Source organism: Papio anubis, chromosome 18 (assembly GCF_008728515.1).
Source record: "Papio anubis isolate 15944 chromosome 18, Panubis1.0, whole genome shotgun sequence".
Classification (NCBI taxonomy): domain Eukaryota; kingdom Metazoa; phylum Chordata; class Mammalia; order Primates; family Cercopithecidae; genus Papio; species Papio anubis.
The window spans coordinates 48,485,619-48,511,108 of NC_044993.1; the positions used below are offsets into that span (position 1 = coordinate 48,485,619).

At 48.8% G+C, this 25,490-nt stretch overlaps 1 protein-coding gene across 1 annotated transcript; it reads right to left on the reverse strand.

The window, feature by feature from the left end:
• Nucleotides 1-20,581: 20,581 nt before the first annotated feature.
• On the reverse strand, nucleotides 20,582-23,013 carry C18H16orf82 (chromosome 18 C16orf82 homolog). The gene has a single exon (XM_003916701.4). The coding sequence runs from the start codon at nucleotides 22,863-22,865 to the stop codon at nucleotides 22,281-22,283; it is 585 nt and encodes a 194-aa protein (XP_003916750.1). The 5' UTR covers nucleotides 22,866-23,013; the 3' UTR covers nucleotides 20,582-22,280.
• Nucleotides 23,014-25,490: the final 2,477 nt, after the last annotated feature.

Genomic DNA, 25,490 nt, shown 5'->3' on the forward strand with positions numbered 1-25,490 from the left:
ACCCACCACCACTACGTACCTTGGGTCCCAGTGTCCTTAGCCACCCTACCTTCTTCTCTCCACCCTTCAGAATCTCATGATTATTTTGTATATAATTGCCGGGTTTTTTAGTTGTGTTTATGGGAAGAATAGGAAAAAGCATGTCTACTATATTTTCCTGGGTGTATAAGTTGATAAATAATATTTCAATGTAATATTAAAAAAATCCAAGTTAATGCGAAAAAAAAAATCCAGGGTGAGCGAAATGCATTTTAAATAAAGACAGGAACAGGATTATTGAGTTTTCCTTTACCCTCACGCTCCAATATGGCTTGTCACAGCATTGTTACTGATCATGAGTCTATTTAAAACATTGTCATTTTGTACGTCATGAATTTTTTGCATTAATTGTGATTTAAAACATATTGCATTAAAACACTTCTCATGATTTTTGTGTGTTTTGGAGCCCCCTAAACTTTAATCTGAGGCAAATGCCTCACTTCCCTCACTTGAACTTCCCTGGTGTATGTGACCTTTGAAATGACCCAGCCTGGAGTGGCAGTGGCCTGGGCCTCTGGCTGGGAGCATGTGTTTGTGATGGATCCAGCTGCCCGAATGCTGGTCAGGAGGCCTCCCTTCCGATGCCCTGCCTGAGGGCTGTGGCCATAGCAGCCATGTTAGAGGAAGCTTTAGGGGCACATTCCCGGTTGTTCTGAAGGCAGAAGGCAGGCATATGGAGGTGGCACAGGGATGGCCCCTCCCTCTGGCTACAATGAGACCCAAACTTCAAAAAAAAAAACCAAAAAACAAAAAAAAAAACAAAAAAGTCCTCCAAGGCTTCCAAAACTATTTGCAACACAAATTGCTGAAACTTCCTAAGTAGAATAGAAACAAATGTTTACTGAATCAATTACCTGGTAAATTGGTCATTTGGCAAGTTGATTTTCTATGCATTTGTGAGTTCCCCTCGAGAGGGCATTACGGTCAGAAGCCTGAGGTCATCTTCAAGGACCTCACTGTCCTCCAAATGGCACCCTTCCTAAACCTGTCATTTCACCTACACCCCGACAGGCAGGCAGTAGGTAACTTCCGAATGTCCAGTGGGCTGTGAAGGAAATGCAGCGGACACAGTGACAGCAACTGAGAAGCAGGGAGGTCAGGGAAGCCTCTCCAAAGAGCTGACTTTGAGCTGGAGATGGAGCCAGCCACGAGAAGAGCTTTCCCAGAGGGAGGAGCCGCAGGTATGAATGAAAGAGGTGGCGCGAGGAAACCCAAACTAACGTGAACTCTGCCTTGGCCGCTTGTGAACTGTGTGCCCTTGGCCAGGGCATCCAGCCTTCGGGATTCTGTTTTCTCATCTGTAAAATGGGGATAATAATACCCACCTCTAAGGGCTGATGTGAGGAGAAAAGTGTTAGGGTCAACCATTCATTATTTATTTTATTTTTTATTTTTATTTGTTTGAGATGGAGTCTCACTCACGCCCAGTCTGGAGTGCAGTGGCGTTATCCCAGCTCACTGCAACCTCCACCTCCTGGGTTCAAGAAGTTCTCCCGCCTCAGCCTCCCAGTAGCTGGGATTACAGGCGCCCACCACCACGCCTGGCTAATTTTTGTATTTTTAGTAGAGATGGGGTTTCACCAAGTTGGCCAGGCTGGTTTTGAACTCCTGACCCTCAGGGGATCTGCCCACCTCAGCCTCCCAAAGTGCTGGGATTACAGGCGTGAGCCATCATGCCCAGCCTGTCATTCATTTTTTAAATTCATGCAATCAATAAATATTGAGCTTTCCTACCAAGCATGAGGTAGCATTCTAGTCACTGAACAAAAAAGGCAAAAATCTCTGCCCCCATGAAGATAAAGGGAAGGACAAACAAAGAATAAAATAAACAAGGAAAATATGTGACTTCTTAGGTGTCAACTCATGAAGGGGGAAAATGGACCAGGGCAGAGGGATGGGAGAGCTGGTGAGAGTCTGCAAGTCAAAACAGGGCAGTCAAGGCCGGGCGCGGTGACTCAAGCCTGCCATCCCAGCACTTTGGGAGGCCGAGGTGGGCAGATCACCTGAGGCCAGGAGTTCGAGACCAGCCTGGCCAACATGGTGAAACCCCATCTCTACTAAAAATACAAAAATTAGCTGGGGGTGGTGGCCCACCCCTGTAATCCCAACTACTCAGGAGGCTGAGGCACAAGAATCACTTGAACCCGGGAGGTGGAGGTTGCAAGTGAGCTGAGATCACGCCACTGCACTCCAGCCTGGGTGGCAGAGCGAGACTTCATCTCAAAAATAAAATAAGGTGGTCAGGGAGAGCCTTGCTAAAGAGATGATATCAGAATGGGGGTCTGCAGGAGGTGGGGCTGTAAAAATATTCCAGGATGGGGGAAAAGCAAGCGCAAAGGTCCTGGGGCAAGAATGTGCCTGTTGAGTTTGAAAGAGGCAATTGTGAAGGGAGCAGAATGAGCGAGCAAGAGGGAAGCAGACATGGGCACAGAAAGGCCACTGTATTGGCTTGTATGGGCTTTTCTCAGAGTGAGGTGGGGGCTACAGCAGGATTTTGAGCAGAGGATGCACATCATCTGACTTAGTCTTTTAAAAATTTTTATTTATTTATTTATTTTTTATTTTTTGAGATGGAGTTTTGCTCCTGTTCCCCAGGCTGAAGTGCATTGGTGCGATCTTGGCTCACTGCAACCTCCACCTCCTGGGTTCAAGGGATTCTTCTGCCTCAGTCTCCCGAGTAGCTGAGATTTCAGGCATCCACCACCACACCCAGCTGATTTTTGTATTTTTAGTAGAGACAGGGTTTCGCCATCTTGGCCAAGCTGGTCTTGAACTCCTGACCTCAGGTGATCTGCCTGCCGTGGCGTCCCAAAGTGTTGGGATTACAGGCATGAGCCACTGCACCCAACCAGTTTTTTAATTTAAATATTCTTTTTACTTCGATAGCTTTTGGGGTACAAGTGGTTTTTTTGTTACATGGATGAATTATGTAGTGACGAATTCTGAGATTTTAGTGCACCTATCACCCAAGTAGTGTACATTACACCCAATATATAGTTTTTTATTTCCTGCTCCCCTCCCACCCTCCACCTTCTGAGTCTCCAGTGTCCATTATACCACTCCGTAGGCCTTTGCATACTCCTAGCTCAGCTCCCACTTATAAGTGAGAACATAACGGTATTTGGTTTTCCATTCCTAAGTTACTTAGAATAATGGTCTCCAGCTCCATCCAAGTTGCTGCAAAAGACATGATTTCATTCCTTGTTATGGCTAGTATTATTCCATGGTGTGTATGTACCACATTTTAAAAATCCACTCATTGGCCAGTGGGCACTTAGGTTGGTTCTATGTCTTTGCAAGTTTGAGTTGTGCTGCAGTAAACAAACATGCGCATGTGTCTTTTTCATAGAATGAGCTTTTCTGCCTTTGGGGTAGATACTCAGTCATGGGACTGCTGGATCAGTCTGGCTGCTGTGCTGTAGTGAGGCAAGGATGAGCAGAAGCAGGGAGATTGAAGAGGTAGCTGTGGTGGTCAGGCGAGAGGTGCTGCAGGCTTGGACCAAGGTGGTCAAGGAGGTGGTGAGAAATCTAATCCTGGATGTATTCTGAAGGGAGATCCAGTAGGATTTGCTAGTGAATCAGCTACCGGGTGTGAGAGACACCCCAGGGAGAGAACTTATCCAGCCTTTGGGAGGCAGCCCCCGGCCCTGTGAGTCCCTGGTGGTGGGTTCTTGTGCCTCTGGTGGTGATGATGACAACTTGCCTGATGCTCCAGAGATCAGCCACGGAACAGGAAATGTGGTAACGAGTGACTCTAATTGCTTCTGGTGTTTGCATCAAAGGAAAACCCAGCTCTGTTTGTAAAAAATACATTAGAAAGAGCCGCTCTTTGGGCACAGCGGGCAGAGTGGGAGAGCAAGGAGCGTGCCATCGTTTCGGTGCCTGGCTGAGGTAGGTGAGGGGACGAGCTGGAGGCTGACCCTCACAGTCCACCCCCTCCCCCAGCCCTCCAGGGGGCCTGAATGGGATGCAGATTGGAAATAGGGCAGGGGCTTCACCTGAATTTCTTCTTCCGGACCAACTTCCTGGGCTTCTGGGACTACAAGCTGCAGACCATCAGCTGCACTGCTAGCTGGAGACTGTCCTTGGCCACAGGGAACTGCTCTGCCCAGCTGTATCCGCTGTGGGACGCAGCCTGGGCTGATGTGGGGATACAAAAGCTGGGGCCCTTAGTCTCAATTCAGGGTAACCCTGAACTGCCGTCCAGCTCTGGGACTTAACACAGGACTGACAGCAGCCTCGCGTGCAGTCACACTGCAGACCAACGTCTCCCTCCCTGACGTCCTCATTTCTGTGCGGAGTCATCCCTGACAACATTCCCCATAAACCTCACCCAACCCCCTGGCTCAGAATCTGTTCCCAGAGCACCCAATTTAAGGTAGCAGGGGTGCCATGGTTTCTGCTCTCTCCACTTGGGGGTCCTCTGGGCAGTTCTTACCCCACCTGACCAGGTCTGAGTCCATTGACCTTCCCACCCCTCCTCTGGACTTTCTTACATCATCTGCCCAGTGACCCAAGCCAGAGGTGGCTGTTGACTGGAGACATTGGTTCCTGGCCACGTGGGATCTTAATGCAAAGCGCCTGACATGGCAGCTGGCTCTGCCAAGTGAGCAGGAGAGAAAGCAAGAGAGACAGGAGAAGGCCAGCAAGAGGGAAGCCAGGGGCTTTTCTAACCTCCTCTTGGAAGTGACATCCCATCCCTTTTGCAATGTGCTATTCATTAGCAGTGAGTCCCTGGGCCAGCCCACATGCAAGGCTGGGGGGCACATAAGGGCACAAATACCAGGAGACAGGGTTGTGGGGAGCCACCTTGGAGGCCAGTCACTGCACGTAAGCACTGCCCCTGCCCTGGACATAGCCCCCCGCAACCACTCAGTGAGCCCACCTCCGGCCCGTCTGATTGGCCCAGGATGTATACCTGACAGTAAGCTGGGCCAATCAGACTTCGGAATGATGCTGTTCGGACCACTGAGCACTTGAGTAAAGGCTTGAACTACAGGGAGCCGTGCCATGCACGTGTGTGGCCCCATAGAGAAGCAGGAAACGCCAGTTTGCAGAGAGGAGCCGGAAGCCCCGACACAGGAAGAGGTGGGGAAGCAAGGCATTGGAGTTCCAGAGAGGCATGGAGACTCCACCAGAAACAGTTCTGACCCGGGCCTGTGTCCCCTGAGATGCTCTGTTCTCTTGGGAAGCTACTGCTTTTGTCCCAGATATTTTGAGTGGATTTTATTCCTTGCAACTAAAGAGCCTTGAGAAAGAATGGTATTTTCTCTGTTTGTTCCCTTTCTGCCCTTCTCCTTGTGCTTTGGCAAGACTTTTCTGAAAATGTCAGCCTCCTGGCTCAGCTGAGCAAAGGGAGAGGCAGGCTGGCATGTGTGGGCCTCTCACTGTGTACCAGGCTGGCCACGGGCATTGTCTCAGATGATGAGGCAGGGCTGGCGTTGCTCCATTTCACAGAGATGGCAAAGTGAGGCTCAGAGGGCTTAAGCGACTGGCTCAGAGGTGGTTGAGCTGGGATGCCTTCCCAGGATGGTCTGACTCTGAATTCTGGGTCCTTTTGTTCTGCCAGACGCTAGGACCACCACGGTGCCATCTGTCCATGACTGGGGCTGGGTGTTACAGGCGGCACAAAGAAGTGTTTTGTCACTGCTTAAGGGGATTGTCTTCTACCCCTTTCCCCATAATAAAGGAGAATAGTCAGTCCCAGGGGCTCTAGGCTTCTCTGAGGTCCACCGCCCCCACCTGCAGAATTTTGTCTCATTCATCTCTCTCTTCCCTCAATGCCTTGCTCCAAATGCTCTTTGAGAATAATATGTTTCCAGAAAGTGATTTTTTGTATTTACTTCACCTTTCTCATGGTGCAACTAAAATTTCAGGCAACACCACTGGGTCAAGGTGGAGAATGTACTGGCCCTGGAGTCGTATATTAATGGAACTGAGTCCAAGCCTTGTTCTCACCTATTGTAACCGCCCAGTGGGTTCTTCCTGCCCTCTGCACAAAAAAAATCAATTCACAGCATTGCAGTAAATAAAGAGCGTAATTAATGTGAGGCCAGTAACACCACGTGGGAGACAGAGTTATCACTCAAACTAACCTCCTGGAAGGTTCCTGGTTTAGGGGTTTTTCAGAGGTAGTTTGAGGGAAGAAGTAGGGGTGGCTATGCAATGGGTGCCCACTGCCGATTGGCTGGGATGGAGATGAAATCTTAGGGAATTGCAGCGTACCAAGGCGGGCCGATCACCTGAGGTTGGGAGTTCGAGACCAACCTGACCAACATGGAGAAACCCCGTCTCTACTAAAAATACAAAATTAGCCGGGCATGGTGGTGCATGCTTGTAATCCCAGCTACTTGGGAGGCTGAAGCAGGAGAATCATGTGAACCCAGGAGACAGAGGTTGCGGTGAGCTGAGATCACACCATTGCACTCCAGCCTGGGCAACAAGAGCGAAACTCTGTCTCAAAAAAAAAAAAAAAAAAAAAAAGATATTCCAAAAGGCCAATCATAGGTTCTGCGATAGTGACGTTTTCTGCAGGAATAATTGGGGTAGTTGCATATCTTGTGACCTCCGGAATAATGGCTGGCAATTGTTTATGTCTACACCTTAACAGAATTCAGGTTTCTGTATCCTCCTGGCCTGGTGGTCTCTCATTAGCTTTATAAAGACGGCTGAGTTCTGAGGAATGGCTATTATCATTTAAATTATAAATTAAATGGCCTCTTGAAGGCTAAAGGCATGAGGGGGTTGACAACATCAGATCTCCCCCACTGCTGTAATTTTCTCACTAATACAATTTTTGCAAAGGTGGTTTCTCTATGAGCTGTGGAACCATGATCTAAGATCTCGCCTTGCTGAGTCTCGCTTTTCTCATCTGTAAAATGGGAATATACCTCTTTTTCTTACCTACAAAGTTTTTAAAGAAATAAGTAAAAATAAACTGCATGCATGGCACGTATACATGGCAGTTGCTTTTGCTATTGTTATAGTTTCTTCTGCCCTGAGGGTTCCTGATCTGGGGACACCAGTACCTGTCTCTGTGTGAACCTGATGTTGTCAGTCTGGCTGCTGCAGCCGAACAGACCCCTGACCCCTTAGAAACGCCTCCTCAGCAAGTTGAACCTCTCTCTGGGAATTTCAGGGTGGGATCACTAGCTATGAGGCCTCTGCTTGTTGCTAGATGCAGAGAAAACAAATATTGTTTTAGAAACATTAATAATTGAGAAGTTTTCAGCAGAGAATCGGCCAGCATTAGGGGAATTGAAAATTAAGACTAAGACACTACCTCAAGCTGGTTTCCTGATGAATAATTCATGGGGCCAATGCCCACGAAGACCTGGAGGAGAAAATACCTTCCGTGTCTGTCCTCCCCACCACTGCCACCGCGCTGTCACCTCGCTGACTGCTCTGTGGGGAAGGGGAGATCTGGGGAGTAGGAAGAGCTGGCAACACAGCAGAGCTTTGATTTGAATTCTCATCACCATTTTGCCTGCATGTGGCTGTGTGGTCATTGATATTCAGTCTCTCTCTGAGTTGGAATCCTGCCTCCGAGTGTCACTGACTGTGACTCTTTGAGGTCCGAATGATGGAAGGGACCTTGAGCAGCCACTGAGGCCTCGGTTCCCAGGGAGAACTGTATCCCAGAGTGTAGAATGGTGGTCCATTGCGTTTTTCAGACCTCCTCCTTTCTTCCTGACTTCAGCACACATTCCTTGCATGTCTGCTCTGTGCTGAGTACTGTGGATATTGTCTCCCCTAGTGGAGAAAATGGTGAAGGACATGGACAATTACAATCCAGGGTGACTTGGACAAAGGTAGAGATAAGAAGGTGGTACAGTGAGAGTGCAGAGAATAGGGTCCTAAATTCAACCTGGGGTGTAATCAGGGAGGGCTTCCTGGGAGAAGTGACATTTGCATTGAGTCCTATGGAGAGAGACAAGTAGGAAGAGAAGGGAAGAAGAAGAGTGTTACAGGTAGAGAGAACAATGTATAAAAAGCCCCTGAAGAGAGAGAAGGGAAAGGGACTGTATTGGGACCTGAGGCATGTGTGGGAGGACCTGGATAAGGGGCCAACTTCTGCAATGCCTTAAAATCAAGTTAAAGTATTTGCATTTGGACTTTACCCAAGGGCAATGGGGAGCCTTTGAAGAATTAAGCAGGGTGCTGGCAACACCATTGGATTTGTTTTAGATAGATCCTGAAACTGTTGTGTGGAGGGAGAACTTGGTAGTGCTTGTTTTCTGGTATAAAGCTCCAGGGTGCTGGTTTAAACCCTTCTCAATCTATTCAAACTGATTGCATGTCATCTTTTCTGAGAACATCATTTTTCATGTTTCTGAAGTCCATCCAATCTCAAGCTGCTTTCTTGTTTCTGTTCATCGATTGCATCTATCTTCTCTAGAGAGCAGGAGTGAGTTTGTGGGAGGTCTCCAAGAAGAATACCCCCACTCACCTCTTTTTCCTAGTTGTCAGCTCAAACTTAATTCTGCCAGTTTGTGGGTAGGAAGACAGATAGTCTACATGAGAACTGGCCTCACAGGCTAGACTTACTAGGTCTCAAACTGGTAAGCCCTGTGGTGAATCGGGACCTATAGATATATTTTGCTGGAACAAAACAGTGTTTTGTTTAGGAAAAAAGTTGGAAATAATCATTGCTACGGACTTAATTGTGTCCCCCTGAATTCCTATGTGGAAGGCCCGATCAGAAATGTGATGGTATTTGGAGAGGGGGATTTAGGGAGGTAATTAGATTTAGATGAGTTATGAGGGTGGGGTCCTCATGATGGGATTAGTGCCCTTATAAGAAGAGACACCAGAGAACTTGCACTCTCAAGCTCTCTCTTTCTCTCTCTCTCTCCCCCTCAACCCACCACCATATGAGGACATAGTGAGAAGGTGGCCATCTGCAAGCCAAAACAAAGAGGACCACCAGAAACCAACCCTGCTGTGCTGGCACCTTGATATTGGACTTCTCACCTCTAGAATGGAGAGAAAATCAGCTTCTTTTGTTTATTTAAATCACCTAATTGTTATAGCAACCCAAGCTGACATTGTTATAATAATCACTACTTAAAAATCAGGAGATTTCTCATAACAAGTCTGGATTTCTGCTTTTCTGGAAATAGTAGACATGACAACACTGGTAATACTTTTTGTGCTGGGTGGTAGCTGCCCCTTAGATGAAGCCTGCATGTTCCAGTTCACTACAGTCCCCACTATTCCCTGTTGCCTCCCTGTTCTAAGGCTGCTGGCAGCTGCTGTCTGTCATAATCCTTACACCACCATTTTTCTTCTACAAAGCAAAGAGGAAAGCGAACCATTTCTTGATGTCAACGTCTCTACCAAAAGCAGAAAATTGAGGCTGGGCGCGGTGGCTCATGCCTGTAATCCCAGCACTTTGGGAGGCCGAGGTGGGCAGATCACAAGGTCAGCAGATCGAGACCATCCTGGCTAACATGGTGAAACCCCGTCTCTACTAAAAATACAAAAAATTGGCCGGGTGTGGTGGCGGGCACCTGTAGTCCCAGCTGCTCGGCAGGCAGGCTGAAGCAGGAGAATGGCGTGAACCTAGGAGGCGGAGCTTGCAGTGAGCAGAGATTGCACCACTGCACTCCAGCCTGGCCGACAGAGTGAGACTCCGTCTCAAAAAAAAAAAAAAAAAAAAAAGCAGAAAATTGAAAGATAGACCAAGAAAGCCACCTATTTCAAGACGAAAAGGAGAGCGCATATTTCTTGGTGGAAATAAAGAATAGTCAGAGTTTAATATGTAAACCAAATGTGTCTGGATTGAAAGAATACAACTGAAGGTGCTTTTCTGATTCTATCTGGCTGGGGTCATCACTCACTCATGTTACCTGCTTGGGCTTGGGTGCTTGTGGGTTTGCAGGGTCTGGATTTGAGCCTCAGTTGGGACTGGTGGAATGCGGTTTCAGAATGCCAAGTGGCAGAGCCATCTTTTCCAAAGGGTTTCCCTAGATCTCTGCAGCTCAGTGAGGTGGCCTGGGGCTCCACGACAGGAACACATGTGGGGAGTGGAGGTGTGATTGGCTCTGCTCCTGGTCTCACCTGCCCCCAGGTAACTCTGCTTCTGTCTGTGTCTGCTTTCATTTGTGGCAGTGATAGGGAGATGGCTTAATACTTTAAAAAATGCTTAAAGTCTGTTGATCTACTAAAATCTCTTCATGCGCCTCTGGGGAAAACTAAAGTCCAGGGAAGGGGACCGACCTGCCCATCATGACTGTGTGTGTCCAGCGTGGAAACAGAACCTGTCGCTGCTCTTCCCCGCCCTCCTCTTTGCTGCCTTCTCTGCCCAGGCTGGGTAAGATGCTCCTCCCCTTGGTGCTCATGTCCTTCCTGGAGCTGCAGGATCTCATTTACTGCCCTAGTGACCCACCTTCCTCTTCCTGCAGACCGGGATTACAATTCTAAGGCTTCCAGGACACACAAAAATTAGGTAGTTGGGAAAGAGAACTCAGCTCCAGCTGCTGTTGTGGGGGGACATGGGAAGGGAGTCTCCGGATCTCAGTCAGCTGGCAGTTTGGATCCTTAAGTGAAATGTCTTATGAGCTGATGCATTTGGACTTCTGGCCCAGGCTTTAAGCAACTTGAGGGCAGAAATACTGTCTAATTCTTATTTGGTTCTTGCCATCTGGCACACAGGGCACAGGGTTATACAGCAATGAATGTTGAATGAGTGAAGGAGCTGAATTTCTTCCTTTTTTTTCAAGTTCTCATTTCTTCACTCCACAAACATTCATTGACCTTCACTTTGTGCCAGGCCCTAAGCTAGAGGCTGGGGGTTGGGGAAGGGACAGAAAAACAAGTTAACAACTTGAGCTATGAACTGCCCCTGTGGAGATTCATGCCAGTCTGGGATCCATTGTAACAATGGCTGCCATTGGTTGCAGGCCTACTATGTGCACCGAGCCAAGCATTTTACACAAACGATCTTGTTTACTCCTCACAACCCTAGGAGATACTAGTATCATCCCCATTTTACAGATGATGACACTGAGACTTAGAAAGGTTGATCAAGACACACATTCCAAGGCATACAGCAAGTATGTAGCAGATCCAAGATTGTGCCCAGGGATTCTGAACCCAAAGTCTATTCTATTTGACCTCTGTGAATTCCAGGATTAGAATGAGACTATACTTTGCTCATGTGGTTAATGTCGTTAACGTGATATATATGTGAAAGATTTTCACCAGAAAGAAAGAGATTCTAAACTTGGGCACAGTGACTCATGCCTGTAATCCCAGCTACTTGGGCAGGAGGATTGCTTGAAGCCAGAAGTTCAAGACCAGCCTGGGAAGCATAGGGACACCCTGTCTCTACAAAAAATAAAAACAAATTAGCTGTGAATGGTGGTGCATTCCTGAAGTCCCAACCACTCTAGAGGCTGAGGTGGGAGGATTGCTTGAGCACCAGAGTTCGAGGCTGCAGTGAGCTATAATTGTACCACTACACTCCAGCCTAGGTGACAGAGTGAGACCCTGTTTCTATTAAAAAAAAGAAAGAAGGCTGGGTATGGTGGCTCATGCCTATAATCCCAGCACTTTGGGATTATAGGTGGATGGATTGCAATTGAGGTGGATGGATTGCTTGAGTCCAGTAGTCCGAGACCAGCCTGGGCAACATGATGAAACTCGGTCTCTACAAAAAGTACAAAAATTAGCTGAGAGTGGTAGTGCACACCTGTAGTCCCAGCTACTTGGGAGGCTGGGGTGGGAGGATCACTTCAGCCTGGGAGGTAGAGGTTGCAGTGAGCTGTGATTGTGCTACTGTACTCCAGCCTGGGTGACAGAGTGAGACCCTGATAAGAAAGAAGGAAGGAAGGAAAGAAAGAAAGAAAGACAGAAAGAAAGAAGAAAGAAAGAAGGAGCCAGGCATGGTGGCTTGTGCCTGTAATTCCAGCACTTTGGGAGCCCGAGGCAGGCAGATCACAAGGTCAGGAGATCGAGACCATCCTGGCTAACACAGTGTAACCCCGTCTCTACTAAAAATGCAAAAAATAAGCTGGGCATGGTGGCACACACCTGTAGTCCCAGATACTTGGGATGCCAAGGCAGGAGACTCACTTGAACCCGGGAGGTAGAGGTTGCAGTGAGCTGAGATTGTGCCACTGCACTCCTGGGTGCAGAGCAAGGCTCCGTCTCAAAAAGGAAAAAAGAAAAAGAAAGGAAGGAAGGAAAGAAAGAAGAGGAAGGAAGGAAGGAAGGGAGAAAGAAAGAAAGGAAGGAAGGAAGGAAGGAGGGAGGAAGGAAGGAAAGAGGAAGGGAGGGAGGGAGGGAGGGAGGGAGGGAGGGAGAGAGATAGATAGATAGATTCTGGGCAGGTTTCCACAAACCGCAACTGACAATCCATTAAGAGCAGGTGGCCCTAGGGACTTCTAGTGAGCCCAAGTGCTAAGTCTGTCAACAGTCATTTTATGATCTTCGGAAGTCATCAAGTTGCTAAACTTAGAGTGTGTATGTATGTGTGTGATAATTCCAACTTCCATTGGCTCTCATTTGACCATCTTTTATGTTTTAAGAACTAGCATTACAATCAAGGTTTGACTAGTCTCTATTGAATAGCCTTTGCAATGCTCAGATTTAACTCATTCATTCAAAGGTGTTTATTGAGCATCTACGGTATGCAAGGCATGGTTCCAGATGCTTGGGATACAATGATACAATGATGCCCCTACTGTGAAAAGCCATAATTCTGTGTTTTAGGGATACAGCAGTGAGCGAAAGAGGCACAGTCCCTGCCCTTGTAGAGTTAAAGGCTCATTAGAGAGCCAGGTTTTAATCAAAGAATCACACCAATAAGTGTAAAGTTATAACTATAATTAAGTGCTATGGGAGAGAGGGGTGTGATACTCTGAGAATTTATTCAGGGGGATTGGATCTATTTGGGGGATAGCGAAACTTTCCCCAGGGAAGGGACATGGGAGTTGAGGTCTGAGTCTGAGAGACATGAGAGTTGAGGTGAGGAAGAGTAGGAAGTAACCAGGTGAAGAGGGCAGAGCATATTCTAGCTAGGGGAACTGCTGGTGCAAATGCTCTGGGGTGAGTGGGTCTGAGGAGATGATGAAACCACAGAGAGTGGGAGGAATGTAGTTTGTGATGAGGCCAGAATGGTCATTGTCTTAGGTTATTTTGTGATGCAATAACAGAAAACCTGAGACTGATAAAGAAAAGTGATTAATTTAGCTTATGATTCTGCAGGCTGGGGAGTTCAAGGGCATGACCCTGGCTTCTGGTGAGGGCTTTTGTGCTGCCTCACAATATGGTACAGGAGGTCAAAGGGGAAGTAGACACGTGTGAAGAGACAAAGCCCAAGTGGCATCCTGGCTTTATAATAACCTACTCTTGAGGGAACTAATCCAGTCCCACAGGAATTAATCCAGTCTTGCCAGAGCAAGAAGTCACTTACTACCAGAGAGCAGCACCAAGCCATTAATGAAGAATCTGCCCCCATGACCCAAACACCTCCCATCTGGACCCACCTCTTAACATTGCCACACAGGGGATCAAATTTCAACATGAGCTTGGGTGGGAACAAACAAACTATATCCAAATCATAGCAGTTGGCCAGGCGTGGTGGCTCACGCCTGTAATCCCAGCACATTGGGAGGCCGAGGCTGGTGGATCACCTGAGGTCAAAAGTTCAAGACCAGCCTGGTCCACATGGTGAAACCCCATTTCTACTAAATATACAAAAATTAGCCGGGCATGGTGGCACACACCTGTAATCCCAGCTACCCGGAAGACTGAGGCAGGAGAATTGCTTGAACCCGGGAGGCAGAGGTTGCAGTGAGACAAGATCGCACCATTGTACTCCAGCCTGGGAAATAAGAACAAAAACTTCGTCTCAAAGAAAACAAAAAAACAAAAAAACAAAAAACAGAAACAAAAACAAAAATCATAGCAGTCACCGAAGGCTGGACCCTTGGTGGTCATGGTGAGGATTTTGTTCTTTTACCCTAAGAGCAAGGGAAGGTCATCAGAGCATTATCAGTCATCTTTGTAATAAAAATCCCAAAACACAGTGGCTTAAAGCACTTCCCTCTTATTTAGCTCAGGAGCCTGTAGTTCAGCAGTCGGGGATGGGCTGGGCTCAGTTGGTGGTTCTTCTGGTCTGGGTCATGCTTAGCTGACCTTAGCTGGTTTTTGTCCATTTGTCCATGGTCAACTGGTGGGTCATTTGGGTTGCCTGGTTTATGACGACCTTGACAAGAATAGGTTGGTAATTTGGGGGTGGGCCTGGGGTCTCCCTCCACGTGGTTTTTCATCATTTAACTGGCTGGCCCAGGCTTGTTCTCAAAATGGTTGCAGAGTTTGAAGACTGTGGAAGCAGGAGCTGCAAGGTCTCTTAAAGCATAAGCTCAGAACTATAGAGCATCACTTCTGCCACTTTCTATTAGTCAAAGCAAATCACAAGATCAGCTGAGATTCAAGGGATGAGGAAATAGACTCCTCTTCATGGGAGGGGTTGGTAAGTATTGGGGCCATTTTTGCCAACTACCCCAAAGGTTTTATGTAAAAGGGTGATTTTATTAGAGAGTGAAAACATCCCTTTAGATCCTGTGGGAGAATGAATTGGAGCAGTGTTTATAGCAGATACTGTAAGTGCCTCCCTTAGTATCCATTTCTTCCATTAGTTACAGAATGGCAACTTTTCTTCCTACACATTGTTTCCTAGAATAAAGACCAATTTTTCTCACCTCCCTTATAACTAGGTATAGCTGTGTTGTGTGGGACTTTTAGGATGTCTCCCTAAAAAAGGAGAGTCAAGACTTTCTTCTCCTTTTCCTCCTCATGCTTGTCTTGAAAGCAGATGTGTTGGATGGAGCTTAGGCAGCCGTTTTATACCACGTGGAAGAGGACTTCATCCTCAGGATGGCGGAATGGAGAGTTGGAAGGAGCTGGGTTCCTGATCATCTTGTGGAGCCATCATACTACCTTGGACTGCCTGGCCAGGGTTGCTGCTGGTGGCTCACAGCTGTCCCTTCTCTGGAGAATTGCTCTTGGCTGGATGGAAGCCATTTTACCTGGGAGGTTATGGTTCCTCCACCTAGGGCATGAGGGCAAAAATGGCTTGTCTCCTTTGACTAAAGGTAGAATCAGCTCCGTGGTGCAGTTCACATCCCAGAGCTCCTGTGGAATCAGGCTGAGGCCAGGGTCCAGCCAAGACCACACCATTGCTTAACCCCTGTTCTGTCCCATCCTACTTACCTCCCTCTGCTTCTCCTGGGCACCCTCCCCCAATAACTCTCCCAAGAATCCCCACTTCAGATTCTGCTTCTAGGAGACTCAACCCCAGACACCCTCCTCCTGCTTCCCTGCCCATGATGAGACATTGAAGAAGAACCTGGCATAGCCAGCAAGCTCCTGGCTCACAATGAGCCACATTTGGCAGACTCAATCTATTTCATCCACTGGTTTTGGAGTGGGGACAAGAGGAGAGGTCAAGAACCCGAATCCAACAGAAATCAAGCACTACAGTGTGAAGAATATGAAAGCTGAACTCCTTCCCAGGTGGCGATGGAGACCAAGAGAGCACTTGGGAAGAGGCCTCTGATTCATTAAGCATGGGAGGTCTATCGGCCAAATCCCTCTCTTTCCTGCCTGCCTGCTCCAGGCCTGTTTGAAGTCCAAGGCCGCTGCGGTCCTCTGAATGGCCAGCATTCATAAGCAACTTTCTCCCCAGCCCAGTTAATAATTCAGGAGCGGGTGCCTACAGCCAACCCGTCATTCCAGCCCTCCTGCCACCCCGAATGCCAAGAGAGTGGACAGGAAAGAAAAAATCGCTGCACCAGTTTGAAAAATGGTCCTCATTTCAAGTGCTTGCTGGGTCCTCTGTGCTGTGGGAGAGAGCCGGGCTGAGATGTATCTGCTAGGTGCACAGCCAGGGGAGGATAGAGAGGCCCTGGGGCTTGCCGGCGTGCACACTGAGCATTGTTTAACCTTTGTTTTGGGGCAGTGGGCTGTAGCCACTGAAGAGCAAGCTCAGGAGGACCCAACTCTCTTCCTCTGATGCAGCTATTGATCCTTCACTCATGTGCTCACTCATTCATTCATTCGGGAATCACTGATGCTGCTGACACAGAAGTGGGCATCCAGGAAACAGTGAAGGGTGGGGGTTGGCACCACCCCTCAGGGAGGCGGACACATACACCCTCATGTACTAGGCAGTGAGAGCCACTACACTTGGCCTGAGACAGGAAATGGTTAACTGGGAGCTCTGGGTCAGGGTGTGGCCTGTTCCCTGGGTGTGCTGGGGTCTTAAGTGTCCAAAGCAGAGAGGGAGGGTGGAGACAATAATGGCTAAGATCATGGACTCTGGGGCCAGGCTGCCTGGTTTCAAATCCTAGCCCTGCCACTTACACAGAGCCTCTCTGTGCCTCAGTTTCTCTATATGTAAAATGGAGTTAGTAATGGGAGACCGATACAAATCATCCCCATATATGGTTAAAACAAAAACCAGGGCCAGGTGTGGTGGCTCACACCTGTAATCTCAACACTTTGGGAGGCCAAGGCAGGAAGATGGCTGGAATCCAGAGGTTTGAGACTAGCCTGGGCAACATAGGGAGACAAAATAAATAATATACAAAATTAGCCAGACGTGAAGGCATGCACCTATAGTCCTAGCTACTTGGGGAGGCTAAGGTAGGAGGATTGCCTGAGTCTGGGAGTTCGAGGTTGCATTGAGCTGTGATCGTGCCACTGCACTCCAGCCTGAGTGACAGAGTGGGACCCTGTCTCCAAAAAAAAAAAAAAAAAAAGAAAAAAAAAGAAAAAAAGAAAAAGAAACAAACAAAAAACCCCCCAAAAACACCAGAAGTCTGACAAATACATAGTGTAGGCAACTAACGTCACAGCCAACTTTAGAAAGTGATTCGGCAGTTTCCTGTAAAGTTAAACATACCGCGCCACCCAGAATCCCCACTCCTAGGTATTTCTCCAAATGAAATGAAAAATCTATGTTCCTACAAAAGCCCATTCATGAATGTTTGCAGCAGCTTCATCATCTCCCCAAACTAGAAAAAACCCAAATGCCTTCCAAGCTGGAGAACAGATACACTGTAGAACACCACACAGCCGTGCACATAAACAATATGTGTGAGTCACAGATGCATTATGTACGCTAAGTGAAAAAAGCCAGGCTCAAGCGGCTCCATCCATACTGGATGAGTCCACGTATATGACATTCTGAGTCAGAAAACTGGTCCGTGGTTGCAGAGATGGGAGGAAGGATTATTACCGAGGGGCATGAGGGAATGTATGCGGAGTGATGGAACTGTTTGCTATTCTGACTGTGGTGGGGGATACATGACTGTATGTGTGCGTGTGTCAAGAATTATAGGCCTAGGCCGGGCGCAGTGGCTCACACCTGTAATCCCAGCACTTTGGGAGGCTGAGGCAGGTGGATCACCTGAAGTCTGGAGTTCGAGACCAGCCTGGCCAACATGGTGAGACCCCGTCTCTACTAAAAATACAAAAATAAGCCGGGTGTGGTGGCAGGCGCCTGCAATCCCGGCTACTTGAGGGGCTTAGACAGGAGTATTGCTTGGACCTGGGAGGTGGAGGTTGCAGTGAGGCGAGATCGCGCCACTGCACTCCAGCCTGGACGAAAGAGTGAGACTCTGTCTCAGAAACAAACAAAAAGTCATATAACTGTACACGAAGAGATGAATCTTACTGTGTGTAAATTATGCCAGGCAGAGTAAACAGCATGTGTAAAGGGCACAGAGGTTTGAAATCAGGTTTGAGATGGTGCGTGGGAGAAAGTGGCAGGAAGTGAGGCAAGGAAAGCTTACTTGGGTCTGTTTGGGGTGGGCCTTGAATGCTGTGTCAATGCCTCTTTGGATGGTGGGAAAATGTTGGAAGTTTTTAAGCAGTTGAGGAATATAAGCAGATACATGCTTCAGAGAGATGGCTCTGTTCTCTGTTTAGAAGCAGAAGCCAGGCCGGGCTTAGTGGCTCATGCCTGTAATCCCAGCACTTTGGGAGGCTGAGGCAGGCGGATCACCTGTGGTCAGGAGTTTGAGACCAGCCTGGCCAACATGGTGAAACCCCATCTCTACTAAAAATACAAAAATTAGCTGAGTGTGGTGGAGGGCACCTGTAATCCCAGCTACCAGCTACTCGGGAGGCTGAGGCAGGAGAATTGCTTGGACCTGGGAGGCAGAGGTTGCAACAAACCTAGATCACACCACTGCACTCCAGCCAGAACAACAGAGTGAGACAAAGTCTCACTCTGTTGTAAAAAAAAGCAAAAAAAAAAAAAAAAAAAAGCAGAAGTCGTTGAGCACATGGGTCTGACCCTGCCTTTAGAAATGTTTTGATTTGAGTTATAATTTTTTTGAAAGAATTTGAATGTGTGGCCAGTATTTTAGAACCAGGAGATTTTACTCAGAATTCTGGATTTTTGGCCTCTCTTTGAGAAGACATGGGCTTCCCAATTTGCCATCTCCACTCCCTCCCTCATTCTCTATTCCCTTCCTGGCCCTGCACGGGTGTCAGTTTTGACCCCCGGGATTGAAAGTGGATTCCAGGAGGAAGAGATCAAAGTCAGTGGCCTCTCTCAGTCCTGGTCTGAACACTTTCATCACTTGGGGAATTTTATTAAAGACCGATACACAGGCCAAGTTGCTGGGAGGAGGCTGTGCATTTTCACTTTGTAAATGCTCCCCTCCACCCCCGGTGACCCTGATGTACAGCTGGGGTTGAGAACCACTGTTCTAGGGGGAGGTGAAGGCAGGCTGGGGCTCAGCAGTGGAGGTGGAGAGGTGTTTAGGAATTGATGGGACATTGGGCTGAGGCAGGGGGAGGAGGACTCAAGCGTGATGTCCTGGCTTGGACAAATGCAGCATTATGGTGCCATCTGCTGAGAAGGGACAAGAAAGAGGTAGTCAGGGGAAGGTGGTCAACTTAGTTTTGGCCACGCTGTGTCTGAAGAGCTTGTGGCCTCCAGGCCACAAGGGGTCCAGTGTGCAGGTGTCCAACACCACGGTGCCCATAACTTCACTTCTGTGTGTTCTCCTTTCTCCTCTGAGATGGGGAAGCTAAAGAAGGTTCTTAGGGGAGGGAAGGGCTATGTTGGGGGGGAGATGAGGTGGCCAAGCTTCCCCCAGAGCCGCCTGCAGAGCACATGGGTTCCCTCGGTGTTATGGACTGAACTTTTGTGTCCCCTTAAAATTGCTATGTTGAAATCTATTCCCTCAAGGTGATGGTATGAACAGGTGGGGCCTTTGGGAGGTGAGCTGGTCATGGGGGTGGAGCCCCCATGAATGGGATTAGTGCCCTCACAAAAAAGCTCCCAGAGAGCTCTATCACCCCTTCCACCATGCGAGGGCATGGTGCAAAGATGACTGTCTAGGAGCACAACTGGGCCCTCACCAGACACCGAATCCACTGGCAGCTTGATCTTGGATTTCCCAGCCTCCAGAACTATGAACAGTGAATTTCTGTTTGTAAGCCATCCAGTTTCTCGTATTTTGTTGTAGCCACCCTACATGACTAAGGCTTTTGGGTGGAGGTGGGAGGCCTTTCTCGACTGGGTCATGGGTGCTCAGGCCCTGCTGAGTGACTTTGTCTGGAGGAGAGTAGGGGAGAATGTTCTCAAAAGGGGTGCTTATACTTGAGAAGCAGAGCCTCGCCACACCAGACATGTGGTACCCTCACACCCAGAACCAGTAACCCCTTCCTCAAACCAAAACTCTCTGCCAAAACGTCTTACCTCCCAGCAGATGCAGTGGCTCTTTTTGGTTTTGGTCAGTAACTTTTTCTCCGTTATTAGCAGTGACTAGCCTTTCCGCGCCTGAGTGAAGCAAGACAGAAACCACTGTGCCCATTTTACCCATAAGCAAGAAAAATGATACACGATGGAATATTATGCAGCCATAAAAAAGAATGAGCTTATGCCCTCTGCGGGGACATGGATGGAGCTGGAGGACATTAGCCTTAGTAAACTAAGGCAGGAACAGAAAACCAAATACTACATGTTCTCACTTAGAAGTGGGAGCGAAATGATGAGAATACATGGACACATAGAGGGGAACAACACACACTGGGGTCTATCAGAGGTTGGGAAGTGGGAGGAGGGAGAGGATCAGGAAAAATAACTAATGGGTACTACATTTAATGCCTGGGTTATGAAATAATCTGTGTAGCAAACCCCCGTGACACACATTCACCCATGTAACAAACCTGCACATCCTGTACATGTGCCCCTGAACTTAAAAGTTAAAAAATAAAAATAAAAAAAGAAAAGAGAAAGAAATACATTACTTTAGTAACTATCAATTGCTGGGTAATTGATACACATTTCCATGTAATCCACATAACCATCCTATGTAAGAAATAGGGGTTACTATCCCCATTTTCCAGATGAGGAAACTGAGGCTTTGAAAGTGTAAGTATTTGCCCAGACTGCCAGCTCAACAGTGGCAGAGCTGGTAGCCATGCCCAGCTCTCTCCATGGTTTAGTGTGTTTGTGGCCCACCCCTCCTGTGAGCTCGGCCGGGAACGCACACACAGACCCACACGCATATGACCTCTCCAGATACCTTTTATTGTCTTTTTTGGCCCCACAACTTTCCTTCTGGTACCTAGTGGATGTCTTCATGGCGGTCTCTGGCCTCTTTTCCTTTGTGGGCAGACTCACTTCAATGTCTGTGAGGTCAACCCAGGGAGGGGGTTTAGTGTCCCCAGTAGGAGAGGGGCAGACTTTGGCTTTTCCATCCACCGAGACGGTGCTCACAAAATGCTCCAGAGCTTCCCCATTGCAGCCGTTCCCGGCTGGGTTGGACTCTGTCACCATGAAGTGTTTCTCACGGCATTGTCCTGCCCTCGTAGTCACTGCCTCAGTCATCGGAACACAGGATGGCTCCTGGCCTCCTTTCTTGACATGAATGAGGCATCAGGAAGCCTTTGCTCCTGAGAAGATTCTGGGCTGAAGATGTCCAGAGACAGTACTCAAATAAAAAAAAAAAAAAAAGGAAGCTTGGAACTCTCTGGGATGGTGCCTCCCAAGTAGCTGGGATTACAGGTGCCCGGGAATGGGGCTCCCTTTACACCGCCCTCTAATGTTCTCGCTAGACCTACTCCCTCTGTGCTGGTGGCATCCCTGGCCGCTCCTGATGGTCCTTCTCTGGTGACAGTCACTGGTCTGGACTCCTTCAGGGAGCTGAGAGTTGTGAAGGTGCTCCATGTGCACCATGGCTGTCTTGCTGGTGCTTCTGTGGGCAGTGACCATGGTGGACAGAGTGTGTGCAGAGCTTGGCCAGGACCAAGTTTCCTGTGGTCATGGCTCCCCACGCATGGTGCTTACTGCAGATGGTTCTTGATATGGACAGTCCCAACCATGGTTGCAGCTTGTTTCTTCTGAGCTCATCGTGGTTGGTGTTGGTTGTAGATGGCGTTCATCATTTATGACGGTTTCATCATGGAAGGTTCTAACTCGTGACAGTTCTTAATATTGTCAGCGTTTGCCATTGAGAACAGCTGTCGCCACTGATGAGTTTTGGTACAGGGGGTCCCACCAGGATGCTGCTGATGACAGATGGTTTTGCCATTGATGGATCTTGTTATAGATGGCTCGTCACTGAAGTTCATAGTCTCGATATCATTACCCCTCACTGTTTTGACACAGGTGGCCTCAGCATTGGTGAATCTTGATACTAGAGCTCTTCCTACCAACAGTGGTTCTCAGTATAGACAGTCTCCTCACTGACTGCGTTCTCGGGGTAGGTGGTGCTCAGCATAGACCCTTCCTGCTACATGTGGCCTGCCCACTGATGCTTGTTGCTACAGATGGGACTACCCATTGATGGTCCACACAGTCAGTGTGTGCTTTTGAAAACATCTTTCCTCCTTGCTTTGGGAATAACCATTCTGGGTCCAGCCTGGGTTCACTGGGCCCGTGTGCCATTTTCCAAGAGACTCTGGCTGCTGGAGAGGATTCTTACGAAGGCATGCACACCTGGGCAGGCTGCTCCCCGTTGGTGACCTGCTCACTGGTTTTCGCGTTGCCGCCCGTCTTGTCCTCCTGCACACTGGTGTGGCTGCTCTGCCCGTTTTGGGCACTGCCTTCCAGCCCAATGCTCTGATGGCTGCTGGCCTGGGTGGAGGGAAGGCTGGCTGTGGAAGTCAGCAGCCCGCTGCTCACCTGGTAGGTGAGGGCACTGCTGCCAAAGCTGATGAAGCTGGCACTGGACGGGCTGCTGCCGCCGCTGCCCGGCAGGCTGGCCTCACTCTTCCCCTCCAGTCTGCTTGGTGCTGTGGGTGGGGCCAGTCAGTTGGCTCTTTAGGGACCTGAGAGGGTCTGTGGAGCCCAGCTGGCTGGTTTGGTTGCTGGCCGCCTGGGTGTTGAGCCTTCTGTTCAGCCGCACTCTCCGGTGGCTGCCCGCTAAGCTGGTGCTGCTGTCCTCCTTGTCCCCCGCGTACCCGCTGCTCAGGCTGGTATGGCTGCACTCCTCTCGCCTGGGATGCTGCACACTGGACACATGACTCTCGCTGCTCTGGGTGTCACTGAGGTTGCTGCTGGCCACTTTCAGGGGATCCTGAGCCGCTCCTGCATGGTGTGGCCACTCAGGGGACTGGAGCTCTAAGCCGGGTGACTGTAGGCTTGGCTCTCCGTCCTCCTCATTCCGGACACACGATTCCCCTTTTTCTCCCTTGAGAAAAATGGGGGGCAGCTGAAGTGGTTTATCCAGGGAGAGGGGGCCCTGGGAGGCCTCTGAATGTTGGCTGTGACCTCTCTGGGGAGAGGTGCCTCCGTATATAAGGCTGCCCTTTGAAAACTGTGTGTTCTGAGTGGCTGGCTCAGTTCCCATGGTGATGGGGCTTGTGAGGTGAAGGCGGGTGTGGGAGGGAGAACAGTGCCATCAGTGGCCTGGCCTGGAGGGTAGGAGTGGGGCAGAAAGGGGCTCGTGGCTGGAGGGGGTGGGGTGTCACCCTCCTGGGAGTCTTTCTGAGGAGTCTGTGGCCAGACATCAGGTCAGGGGCCTCAGGCGTGTGTCCCAGCCGAGCCCCTATGAGTCGAGTTGCTTCTCTCCCAAGTCTCTGCCTGCTTGCTGAGTGTTTTTGTTTGTTTGTTCGTTTTTGGTTTTTTGTTTGTTTTTTAAGATGGAAAATCTCACTCTGTCACCCAGGCTGGAGTGCAGTAGTGTGATCTCGGCTCACTGAAAGCTCCGCTTCCCAAGCTCAAGCGATTCTCCTGCCTCAGCCTCCCAAGTAGCTGGGATTACAGGCGCCCGCCACCATGCCTGGCTAATTTTTGTATTTTTTGAAGAGATGGGGTTTCACTACGTTGCCCAGGCTGGTCTTGAACTCCTGACCTGGAGCAATCTGCCCACCTTGGCCTCCCAAAGTGCTGGGATTACAGGCGTGAGCCACCGCACCCGGCCTGCTGAGTGGTTTTGAGGACAGGAGGGAATACAGCAGTGAGGTGTATAACCTAAATTTCTTGCCAGATCATCAAGGCCCTCGCCTGGTCTGGCTCTCCCAACTTCATCACACACCACACCCTGCCCCTTTCTCACCTCGGATGCCCGACCAGGCTGAGCACTCTCTTATTGCAAAAGGGACCCACAGCCGGGTGCACTGGACCCCAACACTATGAAACTGGGTTTCTGAGAAAAGCTTTTCATTGCAGGTTGACTCAGAAAGAGGCAGGAGTCAGCTCAAATCTCTCTCCCTGTGCTGGCTTTAAGGCAGTAATTTTATTAGAAAAGGTTTAGGGAGTGGATTCTGAGATTAGTAGGTGATTGGTGCAAGGAGAAGTGAGGTCTGGAAAGACCTTGGGCATGCGCAGTTATCTCTTCATGCCTCCTCATGGGTCCCATGTGCAAATTTGCGGGGAGTGAGTGTGAAACATGCAGTGGAAATTCAGGCCGTGATATCGGCAAGCTGGTCTTGCACTAACTCCAGTCGGCCATATTGGTTCCAGCTGATTGCAGCCGGTTTTGTCATAAGTGAAAGGAGTTTCAAGTTGTTTCTTGTTTTATTTGCTTTCCTGCAAATTCAAGAATTTCTGTTAGTGGTTTCTTCAGCTCTTTGGAGCATGGTTTCACAATTTCATGCTCTTACCTGCTGCAGGGCCTTGGCACTGGTTGTTTTCACCCCCCCAGGGAGCTTTTCCTCTCTGTCTGGCATCCTTCTTTTTTTTTGAGACAGAGTTTTGCTCTTGCTACCCAGGCTGGAGTGCAGTGGTACAATCTCAGCTCACTGCAACCTCCGCCTCCCAGGCTCAAGCAATTCTCCTGCCTCAGCCTCCCAAGTGGCTGGGATTACAGGCATGCACCACCACACCCAGCTAATTTTGTATTTTTAGTAGAGATGGTTCCTCCGTGTTGGTCAGGCTGGTCTCAAACTCCCGACCTCAGGTGATCCGCCCACCTCAGTCTCCCAAAGTGCTGGGATTACAGGTGTGAGCCACTGTGCCCGGCCCCTCCCCGCTACTTTTTTTTGAGACGGTCTCACTCTGTTGCCCAGGCTGGAGTGCAATGGTGTAATTTCCTCTCACTGCAACATCTGCCTCCCAGGTTTAAGCGATTCTCCTGCCTCAGCCTCCCGAGTAGCTGGGATTATGGGCATGTGCCACCATGGCCAGATAATTTTTGTATTTTTAGTAGAGATGGAATTTCACCATGTTGGCCAGGCTGGTCTTGAACTCCTGACCCCAGGTCATCTGCCTGCCTCGGCCTCCTAAAGTGCTGGGATTACAGTTGTGAGGCACTGCACCTGGCCCCCTCTGTCATCCTTTATGCCACTTCCTAATTGATGTTCCTTGTGACATGAATGAATGATGTACTGGTTATTTATTGCCAGTTCCTCAGCCAGAATGTAAACTTAATGAGGGCAGAGATTCTGATTTCTTATTCTCTGCTTGGTCCTCAAGGCCCAGCACACTGCCTGACACCTCATAGATGCTCACTAGATGTTGATTTAGTGAATAAATGAATAACCCTGGGGTGTGCATCACCACCTAGGGAACTTCTAAAAAACATGTTTGAATTTTCTTTTTTTTTTTTTTTCCCTTGAAAATAATGTGTTTTTTTGTAGCAATGGAATCTTGCTATGTTGCCCAGGCTGGTCTCAGATTCCTGGCCTCAAGTGATCCTCCTTGCCTTGGCCTCCCAAAGTGCAGGGGTGACAGGTAGGAGCCACTGCATCTGAGCAATATTTTCTAAGACAGTGGTTTTTGCCCTTGGCTACATGCTGGATTCACCTGGGGATGCCTGGGATACACCCCTAGAGGTTCAGAGTTAACTGGTCTAAGGTGAGGCTTTGGCAATAGAGTTTTAAAAAGCTCTCCAGGTAATTCCAATGTGCAGTCAGCATTGAAAAGTGTGCTAGCTTGGCCACAGGTGCTTTTTTGTAGATGATTCTGATGTTCAACTCTGACGAAGAAGTTAACTGCAGATGAAAACACTCAGCATGCCACTTACTAGTAATAG

What these genes read in the sequence shown, in the direction of transcription:
- C18H16orf82 (XM_003916701.4), bottom strand. Translation starts at nt 22,865, where the DNA reads ATGGGAACTGAGCCAGCCACTCAGAACACACAGTTTTCAAAGGGCAGC.